The sequence below is a fragment of the Cyrtonyx montezumae genome, unplaced genomic scaffold, assembly GCF_038088225.1.
Source record: "Cyrtonyx montezumae isolate F1298 unplaced genomic scaffold, pur_monq_1.0 scaffold_17, whole genome shotgun sequence".
NCBI lineage: Eukaryota > Metazoa > Chordata > Aves > Galliformes > Odontophoridae > Cyrtonyx > Cyrtonyx montezumae.
The window spans coordinates 34,384,037-34,403,662 of NW_027071903.1; the positions used below are offsets into that span (position 1 = coordinate 34,384,037).

A 19,626-nucleotide genomic window follows, 5' to 3' on the forward strand; every position below is an offset into this window, starting at 1 on the left:
GAATCCTTTCAGCTGTCATTCAAAAAAAAAAGCCTGCTTACCCTTGTTCTCCGTACATTAAGGTTTAAGAATTTAAGTATTGCTTTTCCATCATCCTACTTACAACAGCTGGGGGTTCTTCTCCACTGTAAGGAGTTTTAACTTGTATCTACATGAATTCAGTCACACTAATCCAGAACCTCACGTAAGTGCATCATGTAACAGCTGCTGCCTCGTTCCCTCTGCTTTGTGTGCTGCATTTGGCCTCAGTCTGTCTTAATTTCCAGAACTTCAGTTTCTCTTGAGCAAGTTTATGCTGCTGGGTAAGGCATTCTTAGGCCTTGAGCACAGCTGTCATCCTTGAGCCTGGATTCATTGTACAGAGCAGAAGAGGGTACTGAATTGCTGCAGCTATTGAATAAAAGGGAAAAAAAAAAACAGTATTGTAAGAGGATGAAGCACAGCTTCAAGCCAGGAAACAGGATCAGACTGAGACTACTAATTTAGTCCAAGCTAAAATGTGATCTAATTGTCAGTGACTTGTGCAAACTGGGAAGTTGAATTTAAACAGCCTCACACAAGAATTTGTTTGACTTCTGAAATTTAATAGCTTCCATTTTATAAGAAAAAGATACAAGTACTTGATAAGCAAGTTAAAAAACTATCCAGTATGCCTGTTCACGTGTAGCACTGTTCTCTATTATACATCCTCCATTAAAGATGTGCACACAAACTTAACCAGTCAACAATCCAGTTAAATTCAGTCTGACATAACTGGAAGATGTCAGAGCAGGCCAGAAAACTCATTTCTTCAACAGTGACAGTAAAGGGACAAAAAAGAAGTCTTATGCAGATGAAGAACAGCGTTCTGCTTTCCAGTGTGGGGAGCAATTCATCTGCAGTTTCAAGAAGTTTTGACCAGCTGCACAGATACAGCAGTTAAGGTTCTCCTTGAGCTCCTGGAGTTGGACTGGAAAAAGCCAGAAACATTCCAACACGAACAGTAGTATGTAAAGCACTGGGGTCCTATTAGCAGTCACTCAGAGCACGAGGAGTGCTCGCTGCTCTTCACTGGCACACTGCAATTCTCTCTGTCCTCAGTTTCTGTAACAGCAACGTTGTTTGCAGTAACTTGAGCATCTTCTAAAGCATCAGTCAGATCCTGAGCAACTGGGATGTTAAAGTCCTCTTCTGGGTAACTAGGAGAGAGCTCTGATGGAGAAAAAACAAAATGCCTTCAGTGAGAACGTACTGTTGCTGCGTGCCTGACTGCAGTTTCTGTTGCCAGAATCACAACCTTCAGGAAAGCCAACTCCAGAAGTGATCAGCAAGTTAGTCTCATTTCACCAGAGAGAAGCTATCAAAGCTCAGCATGACAGCTGGGGAGAGCAGCTCTGACTTAGCTTTACAGGGATCTACTACAGGAACATAGTTTAAATTCAGGAGTTAGTTTTCTACTTCCTATAAAAGCAAGTACCTTTCCCTCAGCACCACCTCAGCATCTCAGCCCTCAGAGCCTCTCAGGCGACTGAGCTTACACTAACACCAGAACTGCTTACCATCCTGCTGGGACTGGCTGCTACTCTGCATCTTCGCTTGCCTACGTTCCAAGGCCAGCTGTCTGTTCCTCCTGATTCGCTGCTGTTGCTCTTCAGTGAGAGTTGTACCCGGAAGAGAATCAAGTTCTACATTCCCAGAGAAGGAATGTAGATCTTCTGTGGCCATATCCAGCCCATTGCTTCCACCTCCACCAGCTGGATAAAAAGGAATTGAGGGAGGGCTGAGGAGGAGCAGGAAGCATCACACTGAACGAAGGTATTTAGCAGAAAAGCATTTTAAGTAATTTCTGATTATATATTACATTTTTAAGTTGTATTACTGAGAGCCAAAGATCATTTTACAATTTTGCTTTAACTTAGTCTTCTATCTAGGCACATATATTTGATATTCCAGGTATAAACCAAAGGAGAAGAAGCCAAATGTGCAGAGTTCACAATCACAAGCAGTGCCTAAAGTTTGAAAAGAGTGAAGTCATGCAGTTCATACTGAAAGGCCACGCACTTCTCTTCCCGCTGCTTCAGGAAGCAGAAGGACTAGTAACAGGAACCGGACTGAACACAGACATCAGCCTGTTTTAAATTCACTGCACATTATTACAGAGATTTACTCATTTGCTAGAATTAATGTGCAAAAATAAAGGTGGTCTAATTCCTCTAGGCAAACTTCAGCCACCATCCAGAGAAGCACGGCACTCTTGAAGGAGCACTTAAGGCCCATTGTGTTTGTGCCTCTGCAGCACTTTGTCTATCAACAGAAGCTGCTGACAAAAGGTTGGGGTATTTAATACAGCACTCCAAGTTTTTCTTCCTAAGCTGTAGGATATAGCCACTCTCGTTTTCAGCTGTGACTTAGCAGCTGTACAGCTGGTAACACGGCTCAAGAACACACAGCACAGCATTTCAATACAGATGTATGGAACCATCGCACAGAAAATCTGATAACTCTACAGACACTGTCGGCAGGAACCATTGACTTCACTGTCCGTGGCTGCTTATGGCTGCATTCCAATTCCAGCAAACACAGCCAACAGCAAAGACAGCCACAAGGCATTACCCACAGGCAGGGCAAGGTTTTATCCTTATGTAACTTGCACATGAGAACAATGAAATTAGAATTAGATCTTCGTAAGAGTAAAATACAAATCGTGAGCATGCTCACTTGGTAACTGCAGGAATGGTGGTTTTCAGGATTTTCTTGGGAAGAATGTTGCTAACGACACCATTGGGAACAGACACTTGCCATTCCTCCCTCTGTGCCACGCAGATATTATCTACACAACTCATTTTATTCTGAGTTTGGTTTTACAGCCTATGTGACCCTGGTTTTAAAGGAGGACCACTCAGCAATAGCTTGTACAACAGGAAAACGTATCGTGATCATTAACTTCTGGTTAGTAAAGAGGGGAAGTTTTAAGAACTGAACTAACAGCACAACAAGCATACCTTCATTAGCTGGGAAGTCTTCATGCAGAATAGGAAGATCAAGTCTAATTCGTTTCAGGCAGGTCTGCAAATGAGGAAAAATTCAAATAGTGGTTTTTCACCTATGAAAAAAGATCTCTTACACTGATAGGTTTTTAATGGTATTCCCAATTTCTCTTTATGCTGTATTATTCTGAAATAATATTCCTTTCATGCATCTATTTGGCCCAAACCTTAAATACCACAATAGCTCTCCCCTCCTTAACGATCTATCATTAGCCACACAAAGCAACATCCTTCATAAGCTGCCTGTTCCACGTTCAGACGTAAGTAGTTCCTGCACTTCTATGCAGACTGCTTCTGTAGAGGTGTCCTGTTAGAGGAGAGCCTACCAAGTATTAAAATAATTTCTAAATGCACTCCTGAATACCTGAAATAGCTTTTTAAATGAGAGGATGAAATACATTTATTTGCATACGTTATACTCCTTAGTAGTACATATACCTTACATCTTTTGCTGCGTACTTACTCTTCTAAGCCAACTCCTTACGCTGCTGATTACTGCACGAAGGCAACGGACTGCAACAACACATACCTGAACTTCCTTTTTGTTTCCCAAGGTCTCAACTCTGTCAATAAATTCATCAAACTGCAATTTTGGAAATAATCTATGAGCCCAGTGCTCCATGTGTCGTAGAAGTGTCTTCAGATCCTCTGCCTTGAACATAACAGAAGATGTCCAGCTGTTAGAAGTTGATTAAGTCAGCAGACCGCAGAGGGAAACACGATAGTAATTTTCTGAAAACACTAAGCACCTGCAGTCTGAAAGTCTCTTAAGGAATCTAAGTAATATGAATGCTTGGGTCATCATCCATCCCACAATCAGCATGTAAGTGCAGTTTAAAGCTATGAGAAAACAAGCAATAAGAGCTCGGGAAAAGCATTTGCATGCACTGTAAAACACGTGACAGGTCTCTGAGATGTCCTTAAGCAACACATGTGCAGCCCCAGACTAAAAGTTCATGGGAGCACAGCTGGTATTTATTTTGATGTACATTCTCCAGTGTGTTCTGCATTCCAGATTTGTTAAGAAGTCTAATAAAGCCTACACCAATTCCCAAAACCTCTTTTTGTGGGTAAAACAGGAAGAGTAGCAGACATGGTATTCTAGTTTTGAAGGAGAAGTAAAAAGGTATAAGATCAAAATATTCATTTCATAAAGCAGCCACATAGATTATTATTTAAGCTCACAACTACAAACCGCAGCAGGATATGTCCAAATACTCTCAGAAAGCTGCTGTCCAAAAAGAGTTTGATATCAGTCCTCCCCGTATCAGACAGGCAGCAATCTGTTGGTTTAAGCTGATCTTCCAGGAAACACCCCAAAAGCTCTCTGTGTCCTACCTCGTGCCCTTTACCCTTGAACTTCACATTGTCAAACATGTGTCTTAAGGCGGGAAGTCCTCTTTCTGAAACTAACCTGTAAACGTCCAATGGTACAGTTACTTAAAATCCAGCTTTCTCCCAGCAAAAGCAAAGAAACAAACACACACGCCCTCGTATCACACAAAGATACAGAATTCTATTCAGGACAGACACAGAAGCAGAAAACGCAGGAAGCAAGACTGCTGTAGGACCTGAGAGTTTTTGGCAATGCACAGCACATATGTCCCCAGTCCAAGCAGCTTTTTGATTTTGATTACACAGAAAGAAAATGGAACAGTCACTGCTGGTACCTATGCTGGCCATTAAGACTTGTTAGATATGCGAGCCAAGCATCTACCTGGGGCATCAAGGAAAACTCAACCAAGTTAAGACTAATTACAGCATTATAAAGACAGTCAAGGAAAAAAAAGGTTGAGATTGAAGCGCCTGTTGTATGCTCTATCCCTAAAGCTCTTGCTCTTTGACTTAGCTATGACCAAGCAGAGATCACAGTAACCTTAACTACCACATCACAGCCACATACCAAGTCCAAGCAGAAAAGAAACATGAAGTTCAAAACTACCTGTGAGCATCTAGCTTAGGAATAGATCTTTTAACTGCTTTCCGTGCAGCTGCAGAAGAATCCTTTGCTTCTGACTGCTGGTTTCCATCTGGATCTAACGAAGAAAATATTGTACTGTAAGTATGCAGCACAAATGGCACCAGCTAGAATTACACTGCATGACACAGGTTCCTGTTCTGTCAAATGGACAACTGTCATAAGCATTTCACTGCAACACTGCTCCAAACAAACGTTGTCTGCATACTTCATCTAACTTCTCCCGTGAGACTGACAGTCTTAAACTTTGCAGCTCTAAGCAGCAGACATTCAGGAGCTGGAATGTTCCTTTTCTTACGTCAAGGAATTATACGCTTCCTACTGGCCTGTTCTGCACACAGGATTGCACCAAGAACTTATCAACTGCCATTAATATGAAGTAACTGGAACCTATGATGTATGGAAACACAGAATCAAGAACAACTTAACTGCTTTTTTAACCTACATGGCATAAGGTTACTTTTACATCGTAAGCACAACACAGCAAAGTAGAACTCCAGCAATACAAATCTCACAGCATTTCATTCTACTCTGAAAAAATCTCCAGAGTTCTCACCTCCATTAGCTTGAGTCCATTCATCATCTCTTCCTGGAGATGCAGGAGGTGGGAGAGGTGGAAATGTTTCATCTTCTGTATTCTCATAATCAGGGAGATCAAACAAGTTGTTCTCCAGAGGATCTATCATGGCCATGGATTGATGTTTTTTCCTTCACCTGTGGGAAATGAGGAGTGACTGAGGGAACTGGGATGGGTCGGTTTTGGAGGGGAGGAGGCTCAGGGGACACTTCATCGCTCCCTACAGCTCCTACTAAGAGGACGCAGAGAGGCGGGGGTCAGATTCTGCTCAGCAATAGGATGAGAGGTGATGGTCTCGAGTTGCACCAGGGGAGGGTCAGACTGGAAACTGGGAAATGTTTCTTTTACAAAAGAGTGGCAAGGCATCAGCACCCACTGCTCCAGGGGTGGTGGGGTCACTGTGCCTGGAGGCATCCCAGAACAGCAGTCAGTGTGCACAGTGGGAGTGGGATTGGATCTGGGGACCTTACAAGTCTCTTCCAACCTTAACGATTCTACGAAATACCAGAAATGTTTAAAAAGACGACCAAAAAGAACAAAAAAAAAAAACTTGTCACAGAAACAGACATCAGCTACATGAGACCCAGCCCTAGCAGAGGAAGGTCTGCCAACCACAACACAACGTTATATAAACTAAGCAGCAGATATGTGCAGGAGGATGGCACAACCCAGTACTGCTGGGCCAAGTGCACGACGGGCTTGTCAAGCTCGGTTACCTGGGAGTGGTGTGGAAGAAGAACACACACACACACACACACACACACAGCAGCATTTCAGGCCCAACGTTTTTCAGGTCAGCTGCTTTCCACTCGCGCTTCACAACCAGAATCTGCTGAGCGGAGGGCCCCCAACTCACAGCTCAGCTCAGCCCTGCCCGCCAGGGCCGGACCCCCACAGCCGCACCCAGCGGCCACCGCAGCGGCCCCCGCCCCTCACGCGTCCGTCCCGGGCGGCCCCCCCCTTCATACCGGGTTATTTACTCAGCGGTTCCCGCCTGCTCTCTGAAGCCGGTGGGCTCCGCGCGCACCCGGCGCCTCCGGTTCCACGGGGCGGGCAAGACGGAGCGCGCAACTCTCGCGAGATCTCACACAGCCGAGCTGAGAAGACCCGCCAGCCGGCTGGAGCCAGGGCGCATGCGCGGCGACTCGGCCGTGCGGCTTTTGGCGCCAAGCAATCCGGAAGGGGCGGGTGGCGGCTGCGTGGGGACAGCCGGGGGGGAGGGGGCGTACGTGCGGCGTCCGCCTCACACGGCGCGCGGGTACGGTGCGTGGAGTCACTGCATTAAGGGCGTTGGTTTCCTCTTCTTCGAGTTTGGCGCAGGTGTTGGAGCTGTTCCCTCTAATGTGAGCAAATCGATTTCAGGTACTTAAATGCGTTTCCCTTCAGGAGTGGTGACTGCAGCTGCGTTTGAAGTGTGTATTCCCAAATACGAGAGCGTCTCGGAGCACACGTAACGCTCAGGAGTCCGTAGGGGTCCGCAGTCCCTCAATGGGGGTGCACAAAGGAAGGCAGAAATGCACAGAAACGCACGGCTGGGCGCTGCTGACATCACCAGAAGGGGAACCCAGCGCTGCTCGGAGCGCTGTTGCACAGAATGGCCCCTTTGTATTCCACATGTACTTACAGCAAGGGGATTAAGTCAGATACATCACCAACGACAGTGCAAAGAAAATAGATATGTGTGTGTATATACCTCTGTGGTACAAAAAACGCTGTATGGATTAAAGCAGAGGTTGGTTCAAGAATCCCAGCAGCATTACATAACCTCCTATACTGAACGGATGAATTGGTGCTTCTGAGGAGCGTTGAATTGGTGAGCAGGCTCCACAGCCCTGGCAGCACTTTCCTCTCCTGTGCTTCTAGTTGGATGAGGAGCATTTCCCAGTGGGCAGCGATGGTTTCTTTTCCCCAGGAGAAGGATAATCAGCACACACTGATGGAATAATACATCAGAGAAAATGGGATGACTCGCTTGGATCCTAGCAAACAATTCTGGATTCTAGTTCAGGTGAACCTGAGATATTGCTTGTTTCTATGTACAGCAGTGGGACTGTGTCAGAAAGTCTGCAGGAGGATTGCTCCTCATTTTGTATTGTTGCCTCGCCTGCAAAACGAGGGATAGGCCGTTCCTGCCCCCGCGGGATTTCCGTTTGTGCCATCCAATACATCCTCAGCAAAATGGGCGTGTCGGTGCCAGTGGGGGTGGGAGATTTCACTGTTAGCTGAATTACGATATTTGTGGCTTATAGCTTGTCAACCTCATATACGCTGTAAACTATTCAGTCATCTTAAACGTTATGTTTTCTTTTTTTATACAAGAAACACGACCCAAGGCAGGGGCTGGTAGGCCAGTCTGGAAAAGAAAAATGGTGATGAAGAGAAGCTTTTTTTGTCATATGGGGGCACATTATAGTCCTATTTTTTTCCTGTGGTGGTGGAATCAATAAATCAGAGTCTCCCTGCCATTTCCGTGGTACTTTAAGCTCTTGTGTCTGTCACTGTTTCCTCCCTTTAAGCTCAGCACCATCACAGCTGTCCCCCGCTTTTCCTTCCTTTGGAAAAAAAACAAACGAGCAGCCATTGCCCGTTAGCTGAGGTTAACGCTGTCGTTCTGAGCGGGGCAGTTCCCGTCTACGATGAGAAACACGGGACGCGTTTCGTTAAGCGCCGTTTCACACCGTGCTTTTCCCACGCAGGACGCGACGTCGCGGGGAAACTTCTCAGCGTCACACCCCAAACTTCCACAGAGTCTGCGATCGTGCGAAGCGGGGTCAGGTGCCCATCCCCCCCACCCCGGGCTGCCGAGCGCGGCGGTGATCCGATAGAGGAACCGCGTTTAAAGCCCCGCACCGAAGGCGGCCGCGGCTGAGGGCAGAGCGCGCGGGGGGTGCAGTACCGCGTCGGCTTCGCCTCCCACAGTACGCATGCGCACGCTGGCCGCGCCTGCGCGCCGGTCGGGTCGGGCGCTGTGCGCAGGCGCAGTTCCGAGGAAGGGCGCATTTTGAGCCCGGGCAGTTTTTGTCCGCTGGGAGCTGCCGGGGGGGATCGGTGCCGCTCCGTCGGCGCTGCGTGGTCGGTGGCTGCGCCGGAGCGGCGGCGTCGTGGCCTCGGCTCCTTCTCGGGGAGGCGGCCGCGCGCCGCTCCGGCGCTGAGAGGCGGCCCCCAAGTTTGCTTCGTCTCGGGAAGTCCGTCGTGTCCGGCTGAAGTGGGGCCGCGGCCGCTCCGTCCGTCACGCCGTGCGCTGGCCGGGGGGGGGGAACATGCCCAAGAAGAAGCCGGGACCGATCCAGCTCAACCCCGCTCCGGATGGCTCCGCCGTCAACGGGACCAGCTCCGCAGAGTGAGTGCAGCCCGGGGCTGGGCGTGCTCGCTGACGGGTCGGGCGCGGCCGCTCCTCGCGGGACTCGAACCCGCGGCGTTCAGGGGCTGCGGCGCCGCTCCGTCCCCTGCGGCTCTCCCATGGGGAGAACTCTGGGTAACTCTGGTCCCCAGGGGGGAACTCTGCGGTAATGGGGTCTGCTACGTTCTGGGATTATGTAATTGCACAACCAGGACCAAATTATGCGCTTCTAAGCGTGTATTTCGTAGGTGTGTGCGGGATAGGTGACATCGGGAGTCCCAGAGCTGTAGGAAAAGTGTGGGTTTTGTTTTGGGTATGTCAGGGAGCGTGTTGGGAGAAAATGCCTTAGAGCTTTCTTGGGTGTAATGTAGGTAAGCATTCAGTGCTGAGAAAAGATGCGGGGTCTGAGCACACCATGAGTGCACTTTGTGCGGGGGAAGGAGGACAGCGAGCACAGAATTGTTCCCTTTGTATCAGGGCAGGTGGGTCTGGGTCACCGTGGGGCTTTGGTTTTGCAGTCGGTGCCAACACAGCGAGGCATCTGTTACAAAAGGAGTTTCCGTGCAGTTGGTAGATCTGTATTTGCCTCTTAGTTCTTAAGCAGCAGTGATGGACTGGCTGGTAACAGAGGTGTGAGCTGTGGGTGCGTGTGGGAGAACAGATTCCTTCCCCTGTATGGTTAGTTCCTTGGATACCCAAGCTGTGCTCTGATGTGCTTATGTTCTGCTGTCAGGGAGCACAGTGCAGAATTGCAGCGAGATGTGCGTGTCTCAGGCTGGAAGTATTCCACTTGTGCTGCTGTTCTGGCCACGTTTTCAAACAGGCTCAGATCTCACTTAAACACCTGAGCATCACTGAGTGCACTCAGGGTCTCACAGCTCCAGCTGTGGCACTTCTAGCAAAGTCTTTTGATGGTGGGCTGGAGGATGAGCTCTTCAAAAACTCTCCTGTGGCAGATTCCCAACTGTATCTAAGAAACATGTCTGAATTATTATGCAGATTGATTCTTCTGGATCAATAGGCAAAAGATCTTATTTTCATATTTGACTGTGTAGCACCTTCTAGATGACTTTCTTCAAGGCAGTTGTGGATAAGTTGATTTCATTTTCAGGGATCCCTTTTGCATGATGGTCTTTAATGCAGTAATTCTGATATACCTATGGCTTTCTTATTTTGCTACTAAAAGTTAATCAGCACACATACAGTATTTACTACTGTAGTTCTTAAATATTCATACAATAAATGTTATCGTATTTAATAAGTTTCCAATTATATCAGGAAGTAAAAATTACAGAGACTCGTGGGAGTACTGGGTTGTGTTTGCTCTGATGGGCTGTCTTGCTGCACTTTGTTTTGTGTGTTAATTCATTTGGTGTATGCCTTTCCTAAGCTTCTGCTCTTTGTTATATATTAGACCTATATTACCTGGCTTAAGCCAAGTGTAGGTTCATAGGTTCATAAGGTTGGAAAGGACCTACAAGATCATCTAGTCCAACCATCGTCCTGTCACTATCCCTACCCAACTACTAAATCAAATCCCTAAAGATTTGAAAGTGTAGATTTGTCAAGTATTTTTAAAAACAGCTTAGTGAAAAAGCAGCTCTAGAAACCTGCTGTCACATACACAGCCAGAATTAGTTCATTTATGGCTGCGTGCCCTCATCCTGCAGATCTTACATCCTCACTTATGAAAGACTTTAAATTACTAAGAATAATTCCTTCAGAATTTGGAAATGGCTTTGGAGTGAAGCTGAAAAAGTTTGGGTTTTTGACTTTTTTTCTTCTTAAGATGATTGGTTTTATCCTCAGTAATTTTTCCTCTTGCTCAGCAATTGAAGTAAACAGTAGAGGTGTTTGAGTTCTGCACAAACACTTTGTGAAGCTTTGTTCCTGACTTAATGGAATTTTGGCCCTGAGTCTCCAGCCACTCATCTGCTTCCAGGATACACAAACCTGTCACTTTGATGCAAGTGATCTTGGCTGCTTCTCTGCTCTTCTCCAGAGCGGAGAACCTCTCAAGAAAAGGGAGGAAAAAAAGCTTAAATTATTTAGTGAAGTAAAATGAAGACCAAGTGAGAGGTGAGATGGTTGCCCTCTGTAAATGGGTGAAGGAAGTGTTTTGGGCCCTAAGACAATGCTGGTACAAAACAAACTGGATATAGATTGGCCATCAGTAATCCTATGTTAAACAAAAGAAGCTTGCTAGCTGTCAGTCTGAAGGTTCTGCAGCATATTCTGAAGAGGTTACAGTGGTCACATACCCTTGCTGCTTTAAAATACTGGGAGTTAGTATTTCTAGGAGTGGGTGCATGTGATACTTCTGCTTTCTGGCAAAAACAAATAGGAAAAGGCAGAAATAAGAGGAGGTGACGGTGACTCAGGGTGCCCTGCTTCCTGTGCCTCTCTTGTCCACGTCCTCATCCTTATTTGGTGTTGGGATTTCATTGACTGGAGTGAGTAAAAGCTCGTGGTGTGAGGTATAGTGCTTGAAGTGTGTGCTGGGGCTTGATCGAGTGTAATGGGAGGGATGCTTCTCTTCTGGCTGTCACTGTTAGGTTAGCTTGCTTTTGTAACAGCTAAAACAAATCAAGTCTCCACTTTCTCTTCCTCTTGAACTTTTCCCTGTCCCTTGGGATATCTGACAACTGTTACCTAATTGCTAGAAATGCCACAATTTATTTAAAAATGAGTGCTTCTTCCTTCACTGGAAGGTGTGATTTATAAGTTGGGCTGCATAATGAGTTTGTCTTCCACTGGTCTCAGGATTTTGTATTAGAATTCCCATGTCCAGAAGTGTTTAATCAGTTTATATAAATATATATAAAATGTATAGATCTCTGCCTTGAGCTATAAATTATGTTTAAAGTTAGATAATGCATATAAAATGTTTCGGCATACAATGTGGATTATTACCAAAAGACGTTCGTTTGAAAAAGTGAAAGAAATACTCCATATATTTTTGTCACTGAACAGGAACATCCAACAAACCACAAAATGTGCTGAAGCCTTATAATTTTTGAGTGCATTTGTCTGTCTTGGAAGTGATTAATGCTGCAGTTAAGTACATGCACTAGAGTTTGTCACTGCTTAAAATCTTTAATTTCTGAAGAGGTGCTTTGTGATTGCTTTGCTTGTCTGTCTCTTACATTTGGATCTGTCTGCCTATTGCCATAGCTACTCTGAAGCCTTGCTTTTTCCCTTTGCTGAGTAAATAAAGATGACTACTGTCTCTGGTAATATAATTGGAACTTTCCAGAACTGCCTGGAACTTGGATTTAATAGGCAAAATGATTTTTTTAATTTAGTGTCACTGCCTTTCTGTTGTATAAGCATTTGTATTGAGAAGGTAGTTGCAACTGAAATACCATTATTTTTCTTTTCCCCCAGTCCAACGTGCAGCTCATGCATCCTCCTGCCAGCTGACTTCTCCCCAGTCCAGGCTAAGCTTTGATTCCTGCTGTGGTGGAGTAGCGTGACGTGGTGAATTATGCGAGGCAGGATAACAGAGTAAGGTATTCCTGTCGAGCTGGATTAAAAGCAGTATGAAAGGGCACTTCTATTTTCACTAGAAAGAACGTGAAAGAAAAGGTAGAACGTGGAGTTGGCATCCTCCTTTAACACACTGAATGGAGGCAGGTCTTTGAGAGCACAAGCAAACGCTGCCTGCAGGTTTGTTCCACCTTAGGAACTGTATTTTCTCACAGGATGTGACTTTCTTTCAAGTCCAGAGTTGCTCTGAACTGTTCCTAACCTCGATGTTGCTGGCGGTGTGTGTGTTGTGAGCTGCTGGAAGCAGAGAGTAACTTGTTAGAAATTGGGGACCAGCAAAATCCACTTGTAAGGGAACCCATAAATTCTTAATGTATATTAGCTTTTTCTTGTTGCTTGCTAGTTGTTTCCTTTCAGTTTGTGAAGGAAGGCTCTGATGTAGCTGGGGTGACCTAGGAGTACAGCTGTCTCTATTTGATCGCCAAAGAATAGTTTGGGAGTTATGTGAAAGCAGTTTGAACTTCAGTTTGTATTGAAGTTTTAAAAAGTTATTTTGCACCTTGCAGCTTTCATGTTTGTCGGTATCCCTCTGAAGGGAACTTCAGTTGGGCTTTGTATGAGTTGGTTGGGGTGGGAGGTTGGTTTTTTATTTCTTTGGTCTTGAGGCTTGCATTGAAACTTGGAGGGATGAGAGGTGAGCAGCAGCCAGAGGCTGCCTTGCTCCGAGAGTTTCTCCTGCACCAAGTAAAACTTTTTGCTCAGTTTTCCTTTTGCTTCATCTAAACTCATACCCAAGAAGATCTTTGCCACTTTGCTCACTGTGATGCTTGCTGGGTTGCTTCTGCTTGTTGGCCTTTTGTTCTGTGTAGGTGATTGTTATTATTTTAAAACCACCAAGTCTCTGCTGAGAGCAGCTCCTGTGTGGAATTGCTTTGACTTCAGGGCATTGCCACACGTGTGCAGTGTGCTGGGAGGTTGGCTCTGAATGAGCTGGCAGGATTGCAGTTATGTTGAATGTGTACACAGAATTACTGCAAACTTGTAAACACTTAAGGGGGGAAAAATCTTTTTTTCCTGCCTCCTGGTAATGAAGAATTAGCCAAGCTTACAAATGCTTGTGGTTTGAGAATGCATTTTATGCCTACAGTCAATGCCAGACACTTCTAAGAAAATGGAGTGTTTTGTTGTTCACTAAGTCCTCAAAATTTAGGTTAAAACATAATGACTTTTTTAATCTGCTTCAGTCTGACATTGTTCTTCGTTGAACTAGAAATAACATTTTAGTAATTAAGAAGCTAATAGAGCACATGGCATATCATAATCAAGCAGAGTGAAGGCTTGGGTGTCTTACCTCTTTACATTATTTTTGGATGCACGTGCTGAGAAAATACTGAAGTAGGCAGACACAGCTAATGCATGAGTGGTAACTCAAGTGGCAAATTGACCTGTGCTGTTCTGATGTGTAGCACAGTTAGCACTGATGTATGGGTGTGGAGTTTTGTGCACTTACACTTGGGCATTGTAACCCAATGGAAACTTACTGTCACTCCTCATGACTTTGTCATTGTTCATAAGTTCATAAGTTCATAAGGTTGGAAAGGACCTATAAGATCATCTAGTCCAACCATCCTCCTATCACTATCTCTACCCAACTACTAAATTAAGTCCTTTAGCACCTCATCTAAACGCTTCTTGAACAGCGCTAGGGATGGTGCCTCAACCACCTCCCTAGGCAGGCCATTCCAGTGCCTGACCACTCTTTCAGAAAAGCCTCAATCAGTTTAGGAGCACTAAATAAACTGTGCAATGAAAAGTGGTGTTGCTGTATTCTGCTGAGATCTGAGGTAGGGGATGTGCCAGCTGCTGGTTTGGATCCTGACTTCTTTTTTCTGCCCACACCAGTTCTGCAGATAGAATTACAAAGCTGGGATTTCACAATGGGACACGTGCAAGATCCTGCTGCTCCAGAGCCCCTGTCCTCCTCTTGCTCTGCCTCTGTGTTCCTGGTGCTTTCCTTGTCCCATCTCTTCCAGTTAACTGAGTGAGAGTTTTCCCACTGAACTATCTCAGTCAGGCTTGGCAGGGCTGCCTTCTTTTCCTCGCATTAGCATTGTTGATTCCACACTGTGAACTTAATCAAAGATATAATCCAGCTGAAGATAGGCAGTATTCTTCAGTTAAGTGTTAAGTGCATGTGTTCTGAGTGGCTGTGGCGTGGGGCAGAGCCATCTCCTGTGGCCTGAGCTCTGGTTGTTACAGAGCTGCATGGCAGTGCATGCAGAGGTTGTGGGTATACAGAGAGGCTCTGAAATCCAGCAATTTGAACAACTCCTAAGCAGTGTTGGCAGCAGCATTTTGAAGCTTGCTGAATTTTGGGGGAGGCCATTCTTTCTGCAAAAGTGTTTTCTTCAGAAGGATGCAGTGGAACTTTTGTTCTGAAGACTTGCTGATACATCATCAGAAATGAGCAATCAGGTGATTTCTGGTTGATACGTGTTTGGTTTTATTTACTCGGGCGGCCTCATGTTTAGGAATGAGTGTGGAAGCTGCCTGCCAGCCAGCACAGCAGGAATTGAGCAACTGGGGAAGACAGACTCACTGCTGGCAATCCCTTTGCAAACATCTGGTGAGAAGCCATTGTTAACCTGACTCATGTCCCAGCAAGAGGAGAGTGAATTGCAGCAGGACTTTGTCTGCTGACAGCTGAGGACTTGTGTTCCTGCTGGCACGCAGCAGGAGGAGGTGCACGGGGCATCTGCTGCTCTGTGTTACATGCAAAGGCACGAGCAGACTGTTCCAGCATTGCTACCTGCATGTGACCCCTTGCACAAATGAGCACCTTCCTTAATATCTCCCCCGAGGCTTTTAAAGCAAGGCTTCCTGGCAGCTTGTCCCTTTTTCTTTTGCTCTTTGTTGTTTTTATGACTCTTTGCTCTTCTTGAGCTTTTTCCATTGTGATGGGAAGATGAGTCAATGGCTTTAATGCAGAAAGATGGGGCACAGGATGCACATTTTAGGAGGAAAAAAAAACACTTTTTTTTTTTATACAGAGATATTCTGCCTTTATATAGGGGTGTGTGTATATGGATATTCCTGTATGTGTTGTTACAGTCTGTGCATATAGAGTCAGAATGATTATTTCTTTTAGTCAGTGGTAATACTGGTGATGCTTCATGTTATGCAGTCTCTTTCAGATTTGGCCAGAGATCTATGTGTTCTGTTCAGTTTTCTCTCAATCCCAGCTACAGCTTTTCTTCGTGTTTATCTGCATGTTCAGGCACTTCTCTTTCCCCATCCCTGATGGATTATTGCAGCTTTTGTCTTTTTGGCTCCTTGCTCTGCTTTCGCCCTGAGGCTCAGAGTGGTGATCTTGTCATTGTGGACATTGTAAGCAGATACTGTAACTTCATCTCTCTGTTACTGTAGCATCTCTCTAAAGCTGCGTCCTTACCCATCAGGGAGTTGTGAGGATACTGGAGCTGTTGTTTCTTACCCAGCCCTTGTTTTTATTAAATTCTACTCGAGTGTTTGGAGACCGTATTTAAAACGGTTAAAAATCGGGACTCATTAATGCACACGTGTAGGCTGGTGATCAGAATACTGTGAGATGCATTTATCCTCTGTGCTGTTCTGGATCCCCACCGTGTCCATGAGGGAGCACGGGGCTGTGTTGCCCCGTGGCTGCGGATAGCAGCGATGGGTGCGTGGCAGGGGGATGCAGATCTAAGTGATGAGATGATTATTTTATTTTTTAATCGAGATTGCAGAGTTAATCTGCTACACATTTCAGCTGCAGCTCTATTGCAGGTCCAGAGGAAGCTGCTGACAGCAGAATGCTGCTTGTGAAGGTTAGTCCCAGCAGCATCAAATATGGGGAAGGGGGCTGGAGCCCTGCTGGCTGCCTGGGCCCGAGGTCTGTAACCCAGGTGGTGCCTGCAGCAGCTGCCGAGGGGAAAAGGATGGGAAGCTGATGTCTGTCCCTTTGTGCCACTATTCATGTCTGTGGCTTTGTCTCCTGGGTGAGCTCAGCATTCAGATCAGAGGTTATCTGATGCTTCAGCTTGATTGGAAGAAACAGGCTGACAAGTTCTGTGGCGTGCTGGTTGGGCTTGAGCAAAAGAGGGAGGTGTTGCATTTGCTTTAAAATAAACCTTTTGGCCTTAGAAAAAGGAGAAAAATATTTTAAGTCAAATTAGTCTGGCAGGAAGCTTTTCAGACAGGAAAATTTGGGTTAGTTTCACATACCTTTTACTAAGAAATAGATGAGATTTGGAATGATCTGCTTGTTCTCAAAGTGTGCCTTACCATCTCTGCATCTTGAGAACAGGATGGTATGCTAAATTGTTGATTTTAATGCTAGTAAGGAGTACTTGTACTGGACAATCATATGTTCCACCTAGAGGTAATAATTACTTATGAAGAACCTCTAACATGCAATATTGAAAGTGTGTGGGAGTTGGAAAGCAGTGTATTTTTTTCCCATACGAGGTCAGATCTTTGTGTTGCTTTATGTGTACGTGTTCTGAAGCTGCCTTGGGGTCAGCCCTGAAGCAGAGGCACTGTCCTGTGAGCTGTGGACTTCTCAGCTGGTTTTCCATCTTATTCTCTGAACTGTTCTTTGTAAAAGGCAAAGTTAAATCAGAAAATTAAAAAAAAAAAAAAAAAGCCTTATTGCCCAGGTTTGGCACTGTCATGCAGAACAGGAGTCTGTCTTCTCAAAATTGCAGAATGCCTTCATGTTCTTCCTATTTTGTTTCAGCTCCCGGGTTGAGGCTGTTCATGGAAATAATGGAGTGAACTGCCTACTTTCTCCTTTAGATTGACAGCTGAGTAGGCTTGGGGAAAGTGTGACTGTTCTAGAAAACAGCCCCTAAGCTTGTGTCCTCATCTGACAGCAGAGCTGCGAGTGAATGTACTTCTTTATGCTTAATTGTTCAGCTCTCAGAACCGATGGTGATAGCTCTGAACAGCTATGTGACAAATTACTGGTGAAGATGGCATCAGATTTCTACTTCCTCTTCCAGTTCTCTTCTTTTCTAAGTAGACTTTGGGCTTGAAAGTGGTAGTGTTAATATAGACTTCAGTGTCAATTTAGGCTTTGCTGAAGTGAGTTTAAAGAAAATCTGAAGGATTTGGAGTATTAGTATGAATGAAGAGCAGGGAGCTCTCTTGTTGCAGTGTTAAATAGTAGAAGGCCATGGCAGTATTTCTCTTCCCCTTCTCAGTCCAGAGAGCAGCTGTGCTCTCAGAAGTGCTTTCTTCAGTGCTGCCCCTGACAGTGAGAACTGAAGGCTCTTGTTGCCTTCTGCCCGTCGTGGTGCACAGAGGGAGCACACTTTGCTCATCTGCTGCTCCTCTTCACCCGATGAGAGCATGGAAATCAGAGCAAGGGAAGAGCTGCTCAGCAGTGTCCCTTACTTCACTGTTTGCACTGACAGTGCCTGCCTGCAGGCAGAGGTGGAACTTCTCTCTGATGTCACAGGATGGTTGTTGCTTGACTCAAGTGTGGTTTATGTGTACCTAGTGGGAAAGTGCTCTGTAGTTAAGTTCTTTTTGGCGTTGTCGTACTTCAGAGGTTACAGAAGCACTGCATGACCATTAATGTCCTTAATGAGTGTGGAAGGTAATGTTGCCTTAATGGGAGGGATGCGATCTGATGGAGTGCAGGCAGAGATGATTCCACCTCCAGAAAACCTGTGACTTGGTGCTGCCTTCAGAGAGCAACCCTGAACTTTTATTGAACGTGAAGCTGAAGTTCTGGTGTTTTTTTTAATTTATTTTCTTATTCTAGAGAAGTCTTGTAATAATTGCCCCCGAAGTTCAGTGGTTAAGGCAGGGCTTTAAAGGTGATGTTGGCAGCTGACTGCACAGCATCTTCATCCTTCTCCCTGCTGATGAAGGAGGCGTTTACTGAGCGCATCCTGTGGCATTGCACTGTGTCTTTAACAAACAGGGAGAGCAGCGCTGACCTCCCCGCTGCTCCATTCAGACGGCGCATTACAAAAGCTGGATTCTTTCCCTGGTGCGCTGGGTTAGTGCGTGTTTGGCTTTGGGACCGGCAGCAATAGATTGAATGGTAACCTGTTGCTTCAGAGTAGCACTTGGAGGAGCACTGAGGTGGCTTTGATGGTTTCCTGCTTTGATGGAGCCCTGGCAAAGGCATAGCTTTTTGACAGTGAAAAAACAACTCCAAGACTGCAGAAGGTAATGGTGATGAATTTTAATAGGAATCTGTCTTTTTGAGTAAGTTCTCTGTAAGATTAAGTACCTCCTAATGCTGCTGTGGAGGTGGCTGTTGGTGTGCCAGTGTTCTGCTTTTGGAACTTCCATAGCGTCTTCGTGGGGTCCTAATGTAGCTCTGAACTGTGGTCTCCATCTCCTGTATTTGGTTTATTTTGTGAAACTTGGAATGCACTGATGCATCTGTTACCTACTCATCTGTTTTCTTTGCACTTTGGCTTTGTTCTGTCTTCATGCTGTGACAGATAACAATCCCAGATACTGGCCGGGGGCAGGATTGCTGCAGAAGCCTGAGCTCAAGTGTGCAGCTTCCCAACTCTCGTTTCCTTTCAATACTGGAACTATTTTAATGCTACAAATACTCTTGTGTAATCAATTTCAAATGCCTCGAGCAGGTGACCTGAATGATTGAGGGTCAAAAAATGAATACCAGGGGCCAGGACAGGATGTAACTATAAAAGTAACTGGATATGTTATGGTTGGTTACAGTCTGGGCAGTAATTTGGACAGTATCTTCCTTGAGTGAACTTTGATAAGAAGCTTTCAGATTCACTTACTTTACAGTTAAAGAGTGGGCTCTGAAAAACACAAGTGAGACCTGAGAACTTAACTGCTGTTCCTGTACATCACTGCAGGTAACGGAGGTCCTGCTGTTAGAGCTTGGAGCGTGCTGGTGGTTCAGGAATACTGGCAGGAGTTTTCCTTTCTGGAGAAGTGTTTCTGGCCTTAAATGGAGCAGAGATCTGTTTTGCCTTCACATTTATTTGCTATTGAGGTCCTAATAAGTGAAGAGACCTGATGTTTGTTTGGACGAGAACACCAGCTATGACTTATCCAGTCAGGGAAACAAATGCCTCTCTCCAGGTGTGAAGTTTGAGATTGAAACAAGCAATGTGTTTTAGAAAAAATCAAATCTAATGCATATCTATATAAAACTTAACACGCATGAGCTGAATGGTGTCTTAGCAAGTTGTTG

General features: G+C 45.4%; 2 protein-coding genes and 1 non-coding gene across 3 annotated transcripts in view; 1 reads left to right on the forward strand and 2 right to left on the reverse strand.

The window, feature by feature from the left end:
• Positions 1 to 1,003: 1,003 nt before the first annotated feature.
• TIPIN (TIMELESS interacting protein) lies at positions 1,004 to 5,727 on the reverse strand. Its single transcript, XM_065734097.1, has 7 exons — positions 5,561 to 5,727; positions 4,969 to 5,062; positions 4,365 to 4,440; positions 3,556 to 3,678; positions 2,982 to 3,045; positions 1,539 to 1,733; positions 1,004 to 1,191 (listed from the first exon to the last, which is right to left on the reverse strand). Exons 1-7 carry the CDS (start codon positions 5,694 to 5,696, stop codon positions 1,016 to 1,018), a joined length of 864 nt encoding a protein of 287 aa, XP_065590169.1. The 5' UTR covers positions 5,697 to 5,727; the 3' UTR covers positions 1,004 to 1,015.
• LOC136047312 (small Cajal body-specific RNA 14) lies at positions 2,447 to 2,582 on the reverse strand. Its single transcript, XR_010622081.1, has one exon. It is a non-coding gene; the product is annotated as a small Cajal body-specific RNA 14 (non-coding RNA).
• A 2,898-nt stretch (positions 5,728 to 8,625) lies between the features above and the next one.
• The window catches only part of MAP2K1 (mitogen-activated protein kinase kinase 1), a 31,643-nt gene continuing 20,642 nt past the window's right edge, over positions 8,626 to 19,626 (forward strand). Inside the window, exon 1 of the mRNA XM_065734074.1 lies at positions 8,626 to 8,921. Within this exon, the coding sequence (XP_065590146.1) occupies positions 8,842 to 8,921 (80 nt within the window). The 5' untranslated portion in view covers positions 8,626 to 8,841. The remainder of the gene's footprint in view (positions 8,922 to 19,626) is intronic.

Bases quoted from the DNA above. Each gene is read 5' to 3' on its own strand.
- TIPIN (XM_065734097.1), bottom strand. From the start codon at position 5,696: ATGGCCATGATAGATCCTCTGGAGAACAACTTGTTTGATCTCCCTGAT. The intron at 5,063-5,560 runs GTGAGAACTCTG...TTTCTTCGTTAG, and splicing joins ATGGACTCAAGCTAATGGAG to ATCCAGATGGAAACCAGCAG. The intron at 4,441-4,968 runs GTAGTTTTGAAC...GGACGTTTACAG, and splicing joins CCTAAGCTAGATGCTCACAG to GTTAGTTTCAGAAAGAGGAC.